The sequence below is a fragment of the Cynara cardunculus genome (assembly GCF_001531365.2).
Source record: "Cynara cardunculus var. scolymus isolate 2C chromosome LG 8, CcrdV1, whole genome shotgun sequence".
In the NCBI taxonomy this organism is placed as follows: domain Eukaryota; kingdom Viridiplantae; phylum Streptophyta; class Magnoliopsida; order Asterales; family Asteraceae; genus Cynara; species Cynara cardunculus.
The window spans coordinates 19,087,910-19,102,068 of NC_037535.1; the positions used below are offsets into that span (position 1 = coordinate 19,087,910).

A 14,159-nucleotide genomic window follows, 5' to 3' on the forward strand; every position below is an offset into this window, starting at 1 on the left:
AATTTTAATGTAAATTACACCCCCTCCGGTTGAAGAAGAAGAAGAAATCAGGGTTTTGATTCGGATTTCGGAGGAGAAGAATTTTTTTTTGAACACTGCAAAAATGGAGTCACCACGGTCGGAATATCGTCGTTGAATCCATATATTACTCCAATGGAAAGACGAATAAAGCAAGGCTATAGAATGGCTGAAGAAGAGGGATCGGTGAGTGTCAGTACAGGTAAGGGGAACGGAGGATTAACTTCGAATGATTCAGTTGAATCTTTCAGGTGGGTGTTTCAAGACAAGGATGATTCCGAGATCGGTGATGATGGAGAGGAAGATTTGCCGTGGCGAAATGGCATGGATTCAGAGGATGAAGATAATGCAGACCATAGGTTGATTCGGACTGGGCCACGTATTGATTCGTTGGATGTAGAAACTCTTGAGGTCTCAGGTGCTCAGAGGAATGATTTGGAGGTATGTTTTTTGGATTTTGAATGGTAGTGGTTTCGATCTTAGCTGATCCAGCTAATCTAAAATGTTATAGTCCAACTCCTTGTTGGTATAACTTTCATACCTTCTTGAGAGGAAATCGATAACTATCGTTGAAGTATAACAATCGCTAATCTTTTTAGTGCTGTAAGTATGAAAACTTGATACCAGTTCTGAAATTGGAAACTGTTAGGCCTTACCTTAAATTCAGACGTGCTCTATCACGGTGGGATGGAGACATGGAGTGAGTAGGTATATTCATGGATAATTGGATACAACTTGAAGTGGTTTAGAAGTAATGGGTGCAAGGTTCTGAACTGAAGACGAAGTTAAAGTGAAGTAATTCAATTCAAGTTTCCACAAATTGCAACTTTTAGGTGTAAATTGGTTGAACTTGAGCGGAAATTCATTTGCAAACACATATTGAGTGAAGGTTAAGAAACCTGCATAATATACATATAGCTCATACTTAACTCAACTAACACTTTAGATAAAGGTACAAGTTATGTTCAATCATCCTTGTGTTTCAAACTTCTGGTGGAAGGGACAGTTGAGACTAGATCTAAATGGTTTCATTTTGATGATAGATTGATAGCCAAGGTACTCAGGGCACTTAGAGGAGGTTATAACCGTTAGATGAAATTAATGAAGCAAAATTGCAGATAGGTTTAGCTTCTAACACAATGAAGAAGTTGAGATAGAGGATAACCCGATTGAGTGTGAAGCACTTAGTTTTACTTGTTCTTTATTTTATCAATTTATTCTTGACCACCTTCTAATATATTAATGCATAGACTGAAGAATCTTATGGTGTCATTACTAGACTGAGTTTTTGATTGATTTAAGCAGACATAACAAACATAAAGGTTTTGTCTTGATAAATTTCCAATGTCAAGGCTGATAAAATTTGTGATTGGCTCTTGGGTATTAGACACATAAAGTTTTTTCTTTGCGGGGTTGGATGTGTAACTCATACACAAGGCACATATCATGGGGGCATGAAGTTGCTATTTACTTATATGGCGCATTGCCATGTTAATGGCACACTAGGGGAAGAACCGAAGAATACACGCCGTGTGCACTAAGTCATAGTTTGCCATGATGCAAAGTGTAAAATGTAGGTTTTTTGATTAAAAGCAGAAAGAGGCCCATAACAATATGTGTTTGAACTTGAGCGGAAATTCCTTTTTGGGTCTAATCAAACTAATTTAATAACACACGAACCCCATTTAGCTTAATAACTAGGCTACAAGCTTTGGATGCTTTAATTTGTTTTTTCATAGTGATAGTATATACATTTACAAATGCCCGAATTAAGTAAATACTATTATTTGGGATTTTATATTTTATTTTTACAACTAAGAAAATACCTAATGTTCTAATTAATTTGAGAAATCTAACTTTGTAAGCGACATCACCAAATAAAAACCAAACCAAACACACCCAATATGTCCCACTTGAAGGCTCGAGGCGACGTCACCAAATGTGTTGATAAAAAGGTTATATGCTTGTTATTGCACTAATGTGGTTACTAATTATCCATAATTTTCACTCTAAAATAGATGTTTTATGATTAAATAGAAATCATCCTCATATTGTATATTTTTAAATTTGTGATTTATCAATTGATTTTGGAAAATGTCCATCATGCATGGCTCAGTTGTTGATTTGCCATGCTTGTGCCACATGCTATAAGCCTATAACTGCTAATTTCCAGTAATATTCGTAGCCATAGAGACTTAGAACACAGTTTAATTAAGGCTTGAATTTGGACCTACTATCAAATAATTTGGTTGCAGAAGTGAAGCTATAGTCCTAGACTCATATTCCACTCCCTATCTTCGTATACAACCTAGAATCAAGCTATTTAAAGATACCATTGGTACCTAAAGTCAAATTCTAAATACCACTTTGTATCATCTGCCATCAAATTAATTGCCTAGATTAGGCATAGGTTAACCTTGAAGCCTGGTAAATATGCAGATCTGTAGAAACTCATGGTTTGTGTGTGCTAAGATACAGCTTTTTAGAAACGGTTCGAGTGTTCTAAGAAATGGCCTCTAGTCATGATTTTTGAGTGTTAAGATGCAATATTTATGGAAAGTGAATATGTGAAATGTTGAGAACTATTCTTTCTTTCTCTTTCCTCTCCTCCTTTTAGAAACATGCTTAGCTTCCAAGAATTAACAAAGGCATTGGACTAGAGAATACTTTGGTATACTTGAAGTATCCAAAAAACACCAGTTCAAATCCATTCTCCCTTTTTGGTGCCCAAGTTATGAACACTTAATATGATACTTCATATCATAGTGCATAGCTTATTTATATATCCAACTGATCTTGGTATGATAGAGATGGAACCATTCACATAAATGTGAATATTCAACTGTCCATGGTGAGATGGAATTATGAGTAGCTGCTTCATTTATACAGAAGTTTTGCAATGCTTCCCTCACATGCATTGCTTCAGGAGGGTTGGGGAGGGAATCCTTTGTACAAAATCATCCTCTTGGATTTGGAAGAGAATGTTCCCATGACTCTGACCATGACATTTCAAACACAAAGGAGCAAAACTACCTATTGCTCCAGGGCTCGCCCCTTGGTACAAAGAGTAAAAGGAGGAAAACTAATGTGAATGTTGAATTTGACAAAGGTTATAGACGAATCATGATGATCACTGTCTGCCACTCTAAATTTTAAAATTGTATTTGCAGGATGTTACTTTTAGGAAGAGTATTAAACTGGCTTTTCAAACGCTCGGGGTTGTTTTTGGGGATGTTGGAACAAGTCCATTGTATACTTTTACTGTGATGTTCAACAAGGCTCCAATAGATGGAAATGAAGATATAATTGGAGCTTTATCTCTTGTTATATATTCACTAATATTAATCCCACTGATCAAGTATGTCCTCATCGTTCTTTGGGCAAATGACGATGGTGAAGGTAAGTTTTAACTAGTTAGCTCCTACTTCATTTTAATGTTATGCTCACATTTGGCAATAATTTTCTTAAATGTATTTGTAGTTACAAAAGAATAGCCTAGTCGGTGAGGCCTGTCTGATATACATATCCTGATCGGTACAAAAGTTAAATGCTGCTTGCTTTTTATACTGTGTATGTTGCAGGTGGCACATTTGCTCTATACTCACTTATATGTAGGCATGCTAAGGTCAGTCTACTCCCAAATCAGCTTGCTTCTGATACACGTATATCAAGCCTCAAGCTGAAGGTTCCATCTGCAGAACTTGAGAGGTCATTGAGAATAAAGGAGCGCCTTGAAGCTTCATTGGGACTGAAAAAACTTCTTTTGATATTGGTGCTTGCTGGTACTTCCATGGTGATTGCTGATGGGGTTGTTACGCCTGCAATGTCAGGTTTTATACTAGTTTCATCGATGCTTTTTCTTTCTCTTTGAAAGATATTGATACAGACACCTTTAAAACACATCAAGGTCATGTTACTCTCATCAGGAAATCTTGGTGATGTCTTTTTGAATTTTAATCTTCACTAATTATTTCTGTTGCGCAGTTATGTCAGCTGTTCGTGGTTTAAAGGTTGGACTCCCTATGGTTGAGGAAGGTGACATGATACTACACTTAATGCTTATGATCCAATAATTGAGAGTTAATTAAAATGATTGCATCTTTCTATGTTATTTGTGATGATCAAGAGGATGGTAGCAGCACATTTAGTGTCTATTTCTCTCTATATTATGTTATGTAAATTGCAGTGTAGCTACATTATTTTCTCCCAATTTAAGCTAGCCACATATGCTGCTTGAACCTGCAGCACAATTGACTATACTCCCAGTGGCGGATCCAGAAACTTTTATTATTGGGGGCACATTTAGGGTGTCAAAAAATTCCGAAAATCGAATAACTCATCCTAACCAAAACGGTTTTGGATTATTCGATTTTCAGTTTAAATGGTTCGGTGAATCGGATAAAAAAGAATTAATTCAGTTCGGCTTTCTGTTATTTTTTACTATTTCAGTTAAACCAAACACACATACTACCATTTATATATCTTACTATTTCGATTAAACTAAAAGCAAATGGACACACTACACATAATATAAAGATAGACTAATTTATAATGGACCAGATGACTAGAGGAATAAACCACTGAACCAGTTTGCAATAAAACATGTTGCCACTTGGAATTAGACACATTTGTAACAAGCCCAGTGAAAGATAAATTAGAATGTTAAATAGTTAGTAAACGTATAAATTAGTAGTCAGTAGAAAAACTTAGAGGCGAACAAATTAGATTCGGTTAGAAAGAAATGAAATAACAAAAAGCCCATAAATCATCAATAAAAGACAACTAGTAGAAGTCTGTGAATCAAAAGAACAAACTCAAGAACCTTAAATCAAATAACAAGTAACAATAGAAACTAATAATTAACAAATATCAATACATACAAATTAATACCATTATAACAAAAAAAATATAGAATTGAAATGACTCTAGTTGAGATGGGAACTTGAGAATTGGGGGCATTATAGCTTAATTGATGGGCATTATAGACATTTTAGCTAAAATAAATTTTACCACCACTTCTATTTAAATCAAAGCAATGAGTTTGTAGGGGGCAAGTGCCCCCTACATGGCTACACCCTCTACTTGCATCCGCCCCTGTATGCTGCTCCTTGAACTACAAAGAGCTTGTAACATCTGCTGGAAGTATGCCTTGCTATGATGGTAGAAAGTCTAGAAACGAGAAATGATTGCATCATGGTTCTTTTCTATCCCCATATGATGGTTGTCTAATTCTTTCCGTAACTGGCCTTTTTTTGGCAGTAGTTTTTGGAGATGTGCTTTACAGAAGCCAATAAATAGTTGAGTGCATTTGTAGGAAATTGTTTTACAATCTTTTACTTTCACTTTCACTTTCAATTTAAAGAAGACATCCTCATTGAGAGGAACTTCCAAAATATGGTCTTGGGCTAAAAGACTTTTTTCTAAAACTTACAGGGAAGATGTTTATTTATTAAAAATAATTGCATTGTTCTAGGACCCCTAGTCCTATATATCTCTTTTGCCATGTTTGCTGTGTAGGTACTACTGACTCGCCAATTTTAAAAAGCTTAAGCTTGTTGATAGAACTCAGAAAAATAATAATTACCCTCAACACTCGTCATCATGTGCAACCCCAATCATTTGTAGCACCATGGGCACAAGACTTGAATCCACTAGAGGACCTTGAGAGACCACAAATGTAGTACCATGCTAATTAACAAAAGATTGTAGATAGAAGGCACAACAACCGTGTCAAGATTGAGCAATCCTACTTAGCATCTCTTTCACTTCTGACATTAATGGTTCAGATAATACGGGAGCTGTGAGGATCTCAAATGCTAAATATCTGGGAAGGTGTACCACATAAGTGGTTTAAAAATAAACATTCATGACATGGTTTTATAGCATCACTTGAGGTAGTTGTTATAATGCCAAGATTTTTTCATACTTATGCTTTCTGATCTGTTTTAATTTTTGGTTCATGTATATTAGTTTAGTTTCACCATACTGTTTCTTTGGGTCATCATTCATCCTCTTTAGGCTCTCCTTTGTATTTGGCTTTTTAGTGATGAAGACTTCTTGTCATGAATTGCTTATTGTTGGATGGGGATAGAATGTCTTAATTGGTTCCTTACCAGGATTTCATTACAAAGTTACAGATTAAAAAATCTAATTGAATTTAATTACACTTGGCATTATGATACTGTACATGTTCTTGAAATTAACCAGAGGTAAAATTGTGAAAGGGAATTTTGGCCTAGATTATTGTGCTAGCGTCCCTTTTTGCTGATCTTTCTTTGCAAGTTTGGATTGAAAATATTTGAATATTCTTTTGACCAGTTTAGGTATCTTGTTTTGCCTCTACTGCAGATCATGTCGTGATGATTTCAGTTGCATATCTTATTGTATTGTTCAGTGTACAAAAAATTGGAACAAGTAAGATTGGGCTTGCTATTGGGCCAGCCTTATTTCTATGGTTTTGCTCCCTTGGGAGCATTGGCATCTATAACCTTGTGAAACATGACAGCAGTGTCTTGAAGGCGTTTAATCCTGTTCACATCTATTACTATTTCAAAAGGGACTCGACCAAGGCTTGGTACTCTCTGGGTGGATGTCTACTGTGTGCAACTGGTAAATGCTTTGGCTGATTTTAACTTTAGCTTTCCATATTTCTGTTCTAGCAATCTAGATAAAATGCTGTTTAGGACTATTAGACAATTAAGTGTGATATATATAATTATATTAGAGGGTCTAGAGTGTAAATGTATCTCTTATATATATCCCTGATTGTAATCGTGATTTACATATACAATACACAAAATTACCAAGTTTATCTTGGTATCAGAGCCGGCCCTAGACACCCTACATCCTGGTTTTCCTTGACGTAGTAGCAACCAGTTTTACCATTCGAACCTCAGAAACCACCATCAAATGCAAAGAAGAAAACCTTAAACATGGGTGCATATTCAGAATGGTATTCGCTGGAGTTTTAGATTTTTGATTCTTTTGTGTTTATTCTCTATTTTCTGCTTTCTCTTACAGTTTGTCAGCTCTTAATGTCCTTGTGATCCATATTATCTGACTTTTAGTACTGCATTTGACTTGTATATGAGGTACATCATGGACTAGATCTGATATGACTCGACTCATTTAAAACCACAGCTTCAATAAAATCACACCAAAAAAAGAATCAATCTGAACCCATTTGGATCAGATCTATTTAAACAACCAATTTCGAAATGATGCAAGTTGATCTTTAGTGGCTACATTTATATGATTCAGATAATTATGCATCCACTGATTTACATATGTAGTATACAAATATTTAAAGCTTAGCACCTAAATTTTTAAAGTCAAAACAATATTTTCTCAAGATACTCGATACCACATAATTAGTAGCATTGTACTATACTGTATGAGATTCGTAAAACACAATATGTCAACTTTTATAATAATACATATATTTTACATTGTGACCATTATTATATGCTTACAGAAGCAACATAAGTTTGAATCTAGTTGTTTTATGATTTGGAAATAATATTGTCCAAAATCAAATTAATGATCACTTAGTTTTATAAATATCAGGTATCATAGTTAATCAATTGGTTAGTATCCACAGATGTTAAATAACACGTGTTAAAATAATGTTTTTTTAAAAATCACTTCACAATAGAAAGTACAAAAAGTAGAAACATAGAATACAAAGAATTAAATGAATGTGAATATCAAGAAAGGGAAGTTTTGACGATTATATATTGTCTCCTTTAATTTTCAGTTTTTAGTCTATGTTCATCCTAATCTGTGTTGTAAAAAATATTTTTTTCTTTCTCAAAACTTGTGTTTCTTGTAGATTTGTATGATACAAGTAGTGTGTGAATGGTAGCAATATACAAATTGTTTTGTAAAATGTGTCAAAATAAAAGTTCAGTTATGCTTCAAAACTTTGTACAATACAAGCACAAGCGAGTTTATCATACATTGTAAGTTGGCCCATTAGAGTTTGTTCTTCCTTCTGAAACTATGTAAATAGCACTTCATGTTTCTTTGAAAGTCGATCACCTCATTCTGGAACGCAAGCCAATTTGTAATTGTTCAGTTTTGTTTTACAATGTTTCACTCATTGTTTCTTTTCTGCTGGTATACTTTAGGCTCAGAAGCAATGTTCGCAGATCTTTGCTATTTTTCTGTGAGGGCTGTTCAGGTAAGGCTGCAACATATTACAAAACCTAAGAAAGCTCAACATTAAAAATTGTGCAAAGCGCATCTTTCCTTTCTCCTTTCTGTTGCTTTCATTTGATCATGCGAGTCTACTTACTTATCTTTAATCTTTTATTTTACAGCTTATTTTTGCTTTCCTTGTACTTCCATGCCTTATGTTGGGTTACCTGGGCCAGGCTGCCTACCTCATGGATAACAATGGTGATGCAGAACAGGCTTTCTTTTCTTCTATCCCGAGTGAGCCTCCTTCTCTGTCTCTAGCAGTCTGGCACACATGAATTTCATTTTGCTTCTTAAGTGTAGACCCCCTGATTGTTAATATTAGAAGCAAAAAATCAATCAACTTAGCTAGCAAGAGGAAGTCATATATCTGTATGTGTATGGCTTATTGACTTATACTTGGTGTATTTCCTGTTCTGCTTGCAGATAGTACTTTTTGGCCGGTCTTCCTCATTGCTAATATTGCTGCATTGATCGCTAGTAGAACAATGGCAACAGCAACTTTCACTTGTGTCAAACAGTCGATAGCGCTTGGCTGTTTTCCTCGCCTCAAGATCATACATACTTCTCGCAAATTCATGGGTCAGATTTATATTCCAGTTATTAACTGGTTTCTGCTGGCCGCTGCTCTTCTTCTTGTCTGCTCCATTGCAAGCACTGAAGAGATTGGAAATGCATATGGTACTTCTTCATTTATTTATCTTTCAATTGCGAAGGTCTATTTAATATGGTAACAATTTATTTGTTCAGTGGATGCATCATCCTTGTTTTCCTCTTGCCTTGAGACTCAAGTGCCAATTTAATCCACAAAGAACTTCTAAGAGGATCTGGGTGAACTTGTTGAGATGCATCGAGTTCCTTTTACTACTCATGCGAAATGAGCATTGAGAATTGACTATAATAGTTTTTAAATTTTTTTAATTTCTGTGAATAGCTTGCTTTTTTTTACAAGCCTTGTGTGAGCAGAGTGTTTTTATTTCACTAGTTAAGAAGGTTAGATCGAGGAGGTTCGATTTGCATTAAGGACATCCAACCATATTTGATGTTCACAAAATCAGCTTCAAGTGTTCAACAGGGGGAAGGTTCCGGGAACCGCCCACAGCGCTACACATGGCATATTCATCATGAATATGGACGTGCTATTCATTATGAATGTTATAACATATTCATCATGAATGTTGTAACATATTCATCATGAACGTGCGATTCATGATGAATAACACTTCCATATTCACCATGAATGTGTTATTCAGGATGGATATTCATCCTGAAGAGGGACACCGTGGTTTGCTGTGTGCGGTTCCTGGTTCTTAATCAATTTTGGGTTCCTAAAGGAACTTCTCCCCTCTGTTCAACAGAAGTGTAGCTTCTCTTTTGTGGCTTAGATGGTCTTATTTTACTGTCTGAATGATTTATCCTTGTGTTGCTTTCTGGATGGACCTGTATAAGTTGTCGCCATGCCTTATGTAGATTTCTTTAAACAAATACAGGCGTTGCTGAGATTGGAGTGATGATGATGAGTACTATCTTAGTAATCCTCGTAATGCTTCTTATATGGCAAATAAACATCATTCTGGTGCTGTCTTTTTCTGTTCTTTTCCTAGGGTTGGAGTTTGTATTTTTTTCATCCGTTTTATGGGGTATCAAAGATGGAAGCTGGCTCATATTGGTGTTCGCTATAACTGTATTTTTCATAATGTATATATGGAATTATGGTAGCAAGCTCAAATACGAAACAGAAGTCAAGAAAAAGATGTCGATGGATGTAATGCGTCAATTGGGTTCCCATCTTGGAACTGTGAGAGCTCCTGGCATCGGCTTGCTTTACAATGAGCTGGCAAAAGGCGTGCCTACCATATTTGGACAATTCCTGGCTACTCTTCCAGCTGTCCATTCGATGATTATTTTTGTTTGCATAAAATATGTCCCGGTTCCTTTTGTGCCTCCGAGCGAGAGATTCTTGTTCCGGCGAGTCTGCCCTAGAAGTTACCACATATTCCGCTGCATTGCCAGGTAAACATCTGTTTTTTCTAAAGTTCATTGCCCATTTATGTTCATATGGTTCCTACCTCGAAACTGCAGTACAAGAATTTTAACTTTTTCTGGAAGCTGGGGGTTTCATGGAAACAACCGCTCTACTCTTTGGTAGAGAACAGGTCTCCATACATCTCATTGGACCCAAACCGTACCTCCGAGGTGGATTAGTTGAATTCGTTCGGCTTGTACACATAGAAGTATGTGTAGTTTTTGAGGGAGAAAATTATGCTTACAATTTAGTGTATGGTAGGCCTTTTTAGCATTTTATGATTACTATTCATTCTAAAAGATGTACATAGCTCTATAGAGAAAGTATACATATGGTTTTAGAGAGAAAATAAAGTGTAAAAAACTAATTTGCTAGAACAAACATGATTCTTTTTGGTAACCGTGGTATCCAACGGCTATGGCCCAACTAGGCCATGGGACCTAATGCAAATCGCCCCCTCCACCGTGGTCATGGAAATTTTTAGGTATTCCAGTCAGTAAAGAAAGGTATCTTCTTGAGCGCCCCCATTGCACTGGTCCCATGGTCATCATCGGCAGAGGGCAGTGCCAAGGCTCGAACTCGGGACCTCACACATGGATTACACCCACTCCTCTATCGCTAGGACAGATCAATGTGCTATCAACCCGGGACCTTACCATATGGATTACACCCAAAACCTTTTCTTCTCTGTAAAACTAGTAGGAATTGGTCATGGTATTTGATGCCTTGAGAGGGATTAGGTTCCAATGACAGACTGCTAGTCTGCTAGGGCAACTCTTTGGTTAAACATTACCTGCTGTTTAACACATGGGTTTTGTCAGATATGGTTACAAGGACGTCCATAGAGAGAACCACCAGATATTCGAGCAATTGCTGATTGAAAGCCTCGAGAATTTCATTCGCCGAGAAGCAAAAGAAAGGTCATTGGAGAGTGACGGAGATGACGATACCGATTCCGAAGATGAGTCCTCACATGTTCTCATTGGTCCAAGTGGCAGCGTCTATTCACTTGGTGCCCCTCTCTTATCCAAATACCGAAACAAAACCAGCAGCAAACGGCCCATAATCTCAGAAGCAAGCACTTCACAGGATCCTAGCAACTCAGTTCAAGACAAGAGCCTGGAGAATGAGCTCGCGGTCCTACAAATGGCGAAGGAATCAGGGGTGGTTTATCTTCTCGGTCACGTATCCATCAGGGCACGTAAAGACTCGTGGTTCATCAAGAAGTTGGCCATAAATTACTTTTACGCTTTTTTGAGAAAGAACTGCAGGAGGGGGATCGCAACTTTGAGTGTGCCACACACTCGTTTGATGGAGGTGGCCATCACCCACATGGTTTGAGTTCGATCCAAGCCAACAAGGGCAGCCAAACCACCATCGGTCTTGCGGTTTTGATCGTTTTACTTGCTCGTTTCTCGACTCGTATAGCAGTGAAAGCAAATGGTAAAGAAATGGATTTTACCGTGTGTAGTTTTTTTAATACTCAATTCGTGTAGCAGGTTGAGTAAGGCTGTGAAAGAAAATGCTGTATTTATTTCGGTACATTCATTTTGAGACAAATTTTAAAGCATAATTTATGTATAAAAGGTTAATTCAAAATACATGCTTTAGACCATAATATGTATATGAAGGTCTTGAAAATTGGTTAAATGACCAGATCCGGAATAGGATCGATTAGAGATCTACAACTTTAACCGGGCCTGGGACTGGTTCGGTCTAATCGATTTAAGCCGACTTGTAACGGGTTAAGGAGGGACCTGTTAGGTCCAACCGGTTATGGATACCTTTTAACTAATCGGTTATATAACAGGTCTATAAGTGTTTGATATCCATACAGCATGGAACAAAACATTAAAACCACAAGGGTGATGTCTGATTGGTTTGAGCTTGACTTCAAAAGTCAAAAGTACTAGGAGGTCTCAGATTTAAATCCAAAGATAAATAAAATTTCTCTTGTGGCCACGGAGGTTCAAATGCGGTGACTCTGGGCTATCCATAAAACAGGTGGTCGTCCTGAGATTAGTCGGTTTGCATGCAGGTTGGATATCCAGGTTAATTAAAAAAAAACATTATAGAAAACAAACATAACAGGACGGGACAATTTTTTACTGTTTGATAAGACGAGATTGGTAAAATGAACAATTTATCCCTAATAAGTTGTTTAATGGTTTTTTTTTCTATCAAATAACCAATTTAAATGAAAATTAACAAATAATAATTAAGAATACAAATATTTGATTAAAAAACTCACATTCATAAAATCAAAAAACTTAAAACATTTTTTATTTTATATTTTATTCATAAAATAAAAAATACCTAAAATCACATTCATAAATATTTTAGCGTCTTTAAACTTTCGTTTTACTTCTCTCAAATTCTATTTCTTATTTTGTGTTATTTCTATATTTTAATTAATTTATATAATTTATTAAATATTATATTAAAATAAATATTTTCTATAAGAAAATATTTTATTAGAAAATTTTCCTCCATACAATAAAAATAAAAAAATTTCAATTTTTTACACCCTTTTTATATTATGTTTTTATTACTAATATTTAATAAGTTACGTTAACTAGCCAAAATAAAGAAACGTTTAAAAAGTAGAATTTTTTGAGAACAGTAAAGTGAAAGTTTAAAGATAAAATTTGAAAACTGGATAAAATGTAAAGAGGAAGGCGTGTTTAGTGTTTTAAAAGAGAATTAAGTCTTATTTTTAGAGTCTCTTGGTAAAATATGGGCTTGTTCTACTTTTTTCCACGGGATAGGAGTGGAATACGCCTGTTATACTCTGTTCTACATAAAAATCGTGTCAAACATGATATAATGATCCATTTTTTTTATGTTTTATCTTGTCGAATGTATCATAAACAAAATTTAGCCACCACATGGCAACAATTCGTTGGGCGACGAACTGGCAGTTTTTCTTTGTCTTTCATGACGGGATTTTCGTTTTCACCAAAATGCTATTCATTATCTGTATAAACAGAAGTGTTCGTTCGTGGGACCAAATATCTGCACAATTATCTCATCTTTCTTTTTAACTGTTAAATCTTTCAGTTTAAATTAAGATTTCATGTTTCAGTTTTGATATATTTGTGATTATGATTTCGGTAAATATTCATTTTAAAATATTTTCTTTCCAACTTTGGATTTTGATCGAAAACAGTCTTGAACAATTTCCCCAAACCTCGAGCCGATGGTTCTCAAACCGAGCCTTCGGTTCCCGAATATGTTATAAAGTAGATACCGACCATAACTGAAAAACGTCGATTTGACAACATTACAATCTGACAATTTTGTCAAATGGAAAAAAGAAAGATATAATGAGAAAATTATGGTACACTTCTTATAGTGGAGGGAAATTCCACGCAAAAATGCCACGAGGAAAAGCCTAGCGTAGTGTTGAAGAGCATAGCCTCGACCCAACGCAGATTGGTTCAATCAGAGCAAATAATGCAAGTGAAGTTGGTGATCCAATTGGGGTTGTCGCTTAGTCATTTTAATAACCTGCAAATTACGAAGTGGATTCAAACATCGCTCCAACTGAGTTACCGACACCTGAGTCGTTCTATCCTTAAACGTAACATATTCAAACTATCAAAAAATTACAGAAATGGAAATGCAACAATTATTTTTAAATTCAGTATGTTGTGTCACTCTAACATTGGACCCGTACCATACCATATTCCTTATCTTTCTACTAGAAGAGTACTCGCACAATGCAGCGCGACACATCTCGATTTTAATGTTCTATTTTATTATTTGTTTATGTCGATGTTATAATACGATTTTATGTATTTTTAAGAAAGTAATAATGATTTTATTTTTGAATAAAATATAAAAAAATATCAATGTTAATTTCAAATCAACTATTTAAAAGTTCATGTAAATTTTTTTTATTATAATTTAATTT

The 14,159-nt window shown here is 35.5% G+C and overlaps 1 protein-coding gene across 1 annotated transcript; it reads left to right on the top strand.

Annotated features, from left to right (window-relative positions):
- LOC112517242 (potassium transporter 7-like) lies at positions 1 to 11,830 on the top strand. Its single transcript, XM_025124612.1, has 10 exons — positions 1 to 459; positions 3,189 to 3,417; positions 3,600 to 3,848; positions 4,003 to 4,053; positions 6,367 to 6,627; positions 8,148 to 8,200; positions 8,340 to 8,454; positions 8,644 to 8,898; positions 9,708 to 10,230; positions 11,065 to 11,830. Exons 1-10 carry the CDS (start codon positions 154 to 156, stop codon positions 11,582 to 11,584), a joined length of 2,562 nt encoding a protein of 853 aa, XP_024980380.1. The 5' UTR covers positions 1 to 153; the 3' UTR covers positions 11,585 to 11,830.
- The last annotated feature ends 2,329 nt before the right edge of the window (positions 11,831 to 14,159 follow it).